This window comes from Nicotiana tomentosiformis, chromosome 12 (assembly GCF_000390325.3).
Source record: "Nicotiana tomentosiformis chromosome 12, ASM39032v3, whole genome shotgun sequence".
Classification (NCBI taxonomy): Eukaryota; Viridiplantae; Streptophyta; class Magnoliopsida; order Solanales; family Solanaceae; genus Nicotiana; species Nicotiana tomentosiformis.
In genome coordinates, this window is record NC_090823.1 from 57,026,873 (window position 1) to 57,032,670 (window position 5,798).

The following is a 5,798-nucleotide window of genomic DNA, read 5'->3' on the forward strand; positions in this document are numbered from 1 at the left end:
AGAAGTACTGTCTACGAGATTTTATTAAGTCCTTCAATCACATAGAAACCATGTCTATAGGTTCGAACAACTTTAATGCTTTCCAATTCCAAAACTGCCTATGACCCTTTATTGCATAATCTGGAACCTTGTTAGCATAAAATATGTGACTGTTTTATGTGCATTTGTGCTTATGTGTGGAGGCTAACTTGAGCCTTCAATTGCTATTATGGGTCATCCTACATGTTTTGAATGTGCACCTAGTTTTATCATTTTGAGCACCTTAAGTAAAGTCTAGAACCACCCAAGTAGTAGGTCCAAAGCCTCCTGGACCATAGGCATGGGACGGGTAATGCACGCTTAGGACGCAGTTTAAAATTGAACTAGAGCGCTTTAAGTAAACAACTTTAAGATAGTAATTGGGTAGCAGGAGATGATAGTTTCTGCCCGCTGAATAATATGAGCAACCCCTACTTAAGGGAGTTGCGAAGTATTATTTATGTTGCAGGGGTGATCCTTTAGGCTAAAAAACTTAGCCCCCCCCCCCCCCCAAATACGCTTACTACTTGCACCTTGGTTTGTTCGGACTTAGAACAAATTAGGTTGTACCTTGTATTCTCGAAGGACTTGTACCAAATCATTTATTAATGTATAGTCAATTTCCTTCATATGTGCACTCTTCTTTATATTTGTTTTCCATCGTAGTTAGATATTTAGATTCCCTATCTTTCTTTAATTTACATGATCACATAGGACAATTATAATCCAAATAATCCCACGTAGCGTAAAATTCGGTCGGGAACCACATTTGTGGACCTCGAAGACTGCCTAACCCCTTGTCTGTGAGGTAATTTGAGCCCTTATCTGATCTTTGATGACACAGACTAGTTAAAACAGAGTTATTTACAAATAGGTGCCCTAACGCACCTTAAAATTATTTGGTGGCGACTCTCCTTTTAATATCCATTTTAAAGAGTTATTACATTTGCCTCGCTTTTTGACTGTCTCCGATTCCACATGTCTCTCTATTATTCGATTAATTAATACAAATCAATTTTACCCTATACATCGGTATCAGCCATGCACCGACGATTTGTGATGTTGCAGATGGGCTACGAGGGGGCCATGGATGCTCGATCATTGTCTTAATGTGTTGTCTAGATTGAGGATGGGGATGTATTGATAGATCTTTTAGTTGTTAACATGTGGGGTACAACAGGTTCTGGTATCTGGTTGATATTGTACGAGCTTATGAAGGTTGGTATTGTGGATCATTGAATGTTAGGTCCTATGGCTTCGGGCTAAGTGGGGGAGTCTGCTATCGACGATCAGATTGCATGGTCATGTGTCATATCAGTTTTGGTCTGAGGTATATATGTGGTATTGAAGGGTTCCCCGAAATTGTATATGGCAAAATCTAAGACTTACATGGGATAGTGCTGAGATTGTGGAATATCAGAGAGGTTAGAGAAACAACTTCAGATTCACAGAAGGTCTCTTCAGAGTGGGTATCTTGATTACGGCATTATTGGGTGCTTCAAAGGAAACCCAATGGTTTATGGGCTTTCGAACGACGTGGTTCGTACTAAGATCTCTTGCGGTGAGCTTTGGTTTAGGATCATAGAGGACCGGTAAGGAGAAGTGTTAACTTGAAGGCAAGTCGAGGAGGATTCGAAGAAATGGGTCAACTTGGTGATGTTGGGTCAGGATAGTAATAAAGGTAATTAGTTCCTTTTGTGTGGTGATGCATTATCGAAATTTTGTTGCAATACTCTTGGGTTGGACGGCTTGCGTGACTTGTTTGAGTTGGGGAAATTCAGTTCGGATGGCTTGGTTATGTGAGGATAGGTTTCGAAGAGTTCTTGATAGTGTCGACCACTACTTCAGCCGGATGTCTGCTGCTGTCGTAAGGAACAAGTTGCGTGTTATGATCTTTTCTCATGTATAGGGACATGAGTTCTATATAGCAGGGATGATTTCAGATGCTTAGAAGGATTCTAGAATTATTTGATACCACCTGAGGAGGGTGCGCACATCAGAAGGCGCACTGTGTTTCGACTTGCGGATCCATGACTGGTTATCAACCACTGATGTTCAGATTTTGCTATGTGGCATGAAGGAATTATGGAAGCATTTCTCGTGGACTGATCGTGTAAATTAATGTGTGAGTCATTTGAATAATGTAGTAGGGATCGAATATGGAGATTATGGAATTCTAAGGATATGAAGACTAAGAAGATTCACAGAGGCAGCTTATTCCATGGTTGTGGATTGTGAAGGTATGCTAAGAGGTTAGCTCCTAGGGTGTTGAATGGTTGATTGTGCCTTGGTTATGGTCTTCTTGTTTGTGGTATATATATAGTGATATCCATTTTTCCAAGGTCCTAATCATATCCCATCAACTTATTTTAGATTTTAACATCAAAATCATGTGAATCGAAGTAGAAATTTATGAAACTTTATCATGTTTTTGAAAAATAAGAAATTGAGTTTTGAGAGTTGATTTGGACTCGGATTTTGAAACTAATCACATATATAAACTCGTAGGGTCATAGGTAGATGGAATCTACCATTGGACCTAGGTTTTAACCGGGCGAGCCCCGGGTTGACCTTATGGGAAAAGTGTAAAAATCTTAACTTTATCTATTGCAATTGAATTCCCTAGCATTGTTTGATGTTATTGAGTCAATTTTGGTTAGATTAGAGCTGTGTGGAGGTGGATTATAAGGGAAAAGCTATTTTCGATTATTGAATTGGCCCAATTGAGGTAAGTGTCTTGCCTAACATCGTGTGGGGGAACTACCCCTTAGGATTGGTATTGTTTGATTCAATTGTGCTAAGTGAAATCCGTGTACGCAAGGTGACGAGTGGGTATACAGGTTGTACATAGTATTTGACCGGTTTAGGCTACTTAGACTATTTTCATTCTTTAATTGAAATGCCATATTATGTTCTAGATTCACATAGTTAAATCATCCTTAATTGTGTTAGACTATCCTTAAATGCTTTAGTTGAATTATTTAGTAATTGCCCTATATCTTACACGCTAAATTGCTCCGATGCTTTAGTTGAACCTGTTGCCCCTTTATTGTCACATGTTATCTCTTCATTGTTGAATTAATTGTTCATGTTGCCCTTTTATTTGTTGACTTCCGTTATTTGATACTCATTGTTGAAGATGGTTTACTTTATTGTGAGTTAGTCTTTTCTAATATTGTGGTTACACGTTGTTTTTCCCATTGTTGAGTTATTTGATGTTGAGGTTGTGGAAGTTGTTAATACATTTAGGCAATGGTGGTTATTGTTGAAACATCTATCCTATTGAACATTTTCCATCCATTATTGTTGTTGATATTCTCGTATACGTTGTGTTGGAGACATGGGCTATTGTTGTGGAAATATTGCTATTGTTGTTGTTGGCAAGTTGTGATATATGGGCACTTGTGGTGCGATGTTGTTATTGTGATATGATGTTGATGTTCATGCGGCGGTATAAGGCTTGGGTTGATGTGCGGCAGTATAAGGTGAGACTTATGTGCGTGTTGCTCGTAGGGGAACTACGTGAAGCCACGCGGTATAAGGTGGGCTAAAGTGCATGTAGCTATTTCGGGAAAACTATTTTCAAAATCTATTTTCATATGTAAGGCTCACGCGGCAGCATAAGGAAGGATTGTGATTGAAATTGAGAAATGTGAATACGAGGCAGTACCTCGGTTGTTATTCTTGATTATACGAGGCAGTACCTCGGTTTGATTTCATTATACATGAGGCGGTACCCCGTTGTGCTTCTTGCAGTTATTTCATGTTGCAAAGTGTCGTGGAAGGAATATTTCTTGTTTCTCTATTCGTTATCATTTTAGTAGTTGTAGTTCGTACATGATCTTTGTATCACTTTAGTTGTTTATTTCATGCTATTTCTACTGTTGATTTTCCCAGTTTTAGATCATGTTAGTATCTTGTTCCGTATTAGTTGCTTTCTTACTTCCCATTTATATCTGTATTTCATTTTATACTGTCTATTTCATATCCCAGTAGGTGTCTAGGCCTGGCCTCGTCACTACTCTACTAAGGTTAGGCTTGATACTCGCTGGGTACCGTTGTGGTGTACTCATACTATGCTTCTGCACATATGTTTTGTGCAGATCCAGGTATATCTGCTCGTGCCGGTAGATAGAGATTATTGGTAGCTACTTTCACTAGAGACTTCAAGATATGCCTGCTCGGCATCCGCAGGCCTCAGAGTCACCTTCCCTTATTTTCATTATTGTTGTGTTTCCTTTTCGGGCAGTGATGTAGTAGCACTCTAGTAGCATTCTATAGAGCTTATGACTCAGTTCTACCGGTTTTAGGGTGTGAAATTGTGGGATCCTATTTATATACGGTTTTTATCTATTATTTAGACGTTTTCAGTATCTTGCACTTATATATCTATTTAGTAGTTACTATTTGTTAGGCTTACCCATTCGTAGAGACTAGGTGCCATCACGACATCCTTCGGAGGGAATTTGGGGTCGTGACAAGTTGGTATCAGAGCTCTAGGTTCATAGGTGTTACGAATCATAGCAGGTTTAGTAGAGTCTTGCAGATCGGTACGGAGACGTCTGTACTTATCTTCGAGAGGCTATGGAACTGTTAGGAAAACTTTACTTCTTTGAATCCTTATCGTGCTAATTGGTTTATTTCAAAAACTAAATCTTTGACTTTTTATTCTATCACAGATTGTGAGGACATGCACCGTGGAATCCGACGATCAGACACCCGTGCCCCCTGCTAGAGCCACGAGAGGCCGAGGATGGCCACGAGGTGCAGCCAGAGCACCTGCCCGAGCTGCGACAGAGGAGCCACTAGTAGCTTCAATCCAAGGTCAGACACCTGAGGCACCTATTTCCACCCCAGCACTTCAGGAGACCCTAGCACAATTCATGAGCATGTTCAGCACCTTAGTTCACGTAGGGTTGATCCCACTTGACCCAGCCACATCTCAAGCGGTGGGAAGAGCACAAACTCCCGCTGCCCGTACCCCAGAGTGGCGGGTCCAAGTTAATCAGGTCCCACAGGTCATACCAGTACAGCCTGTTGCTCCTGTTCAGCCCGTAGTTGGGCATCAACATCTGAGGAGGAGCAGCTTAGGCTCGAGAGGTTCAAGAAGTACCACCCTCCTACTTTAAGTGGTTTGGCTTCAGAGGACGCACATGGTTTCCTTGAGGAGTGTCATCGTTTTCTCCACACTATGGGCATTGTGGAGATGAGTGGGGTTGCCTTTACTACGTTCCAACTTAAGGGAGTGGCATATCAGCGGTGGTGGGCGTACGAGGTGGGTAGCCCAGCCAAGGTAGCTTCACTCATATGGAATCGGTTTTTAGAGTTCTTCTTGAGAGGATTTGATAATCAGACCCTTCGGGATGCTTGGCGCATGGAGTTTGAGCGGCTGCGCCAGGGTACAATATCAGTGTCAGAGTATGTTGTCCGATTCAGTTATTTGTCCAGGCATGCACCAGCCTTGGTTGCCATAGTCAGGGAACGAGTTCGTCGATTTATCGAGGGACTCAACTAGAGTATTAGATACAGCATGGCAAGGGAGTTGGAGTCAGACACTCCGTATCAGCAGGTGGTTGAGATTGCACGGAGGTTGGAGGGTATACGAGACCGTGATAGATAGGATAGGGAGACCAAGAGGCCTCGAGGCATAGGGGGTTTAGTGGTGGTCACACTGCAACTTCAGCCCGTCATAATAGGGGCTATATGATCTGCCCAGTTCATTCCGCACTTCCAGTTGCTACTGGTGCTCCGATTGTATCGAGGTCCCAGGTTGCACACTT

General features: G+C 41.7%; 1 protein-coding gene across 1 annotated transcript; it reads left to right on the forward strand.

The window, feature by feature from the left end:
* Positions 1 to 1,182: 1,182 nt before the first annotated feature.
* LOC138902684 (uncharacterized) lies at positions 1,183 to 5,533 on the forward strand. The gene is made up of 3 exons (XM_070190573.1): positions 1,183 to 1,236; positions 4,698 to 4,842; positions 5,070 to 5,533. The coding sequence occupies exons 1-3, from the start codon at positions 1,183 to 1,185 to the stop codon at positions 5,531 to 5,533; spliced, it is 663 nt and encodes a 220-aa protein (XP_070046674.1).
* The last annotated feature ends 265 nt before the right edge of the window (positions 5,534 to 5,798 follow it).

What these genes read in the sequence shown, in the direction of transcription:
- LOC138902684 (XM_070190573.1), top strand. Translation starts at nt 1,183, where the DNA reads ATGTGGGGTACAACAGGTTCTGGTATCTGGTTGATATTGTACGAGCTT. An exon ending in TATTGTACGAGCTTATGAAG is followed by an intron (nt 1,237 to 4,697) that starts GTTGGTATTGTG and finishes ATTCTATCACAG; the next exon opens with ATTGTGAGGACATGCACCGT. An exon ending in ACTAGTAGCTTCAATCCAAG is followed by an intron (nt 4,843 to 5,069) that starts GTCAGACACCTG and finishes GCTCCTGTTCAG; the next exon opens with CCCGTAGTTGGGCATCAACA.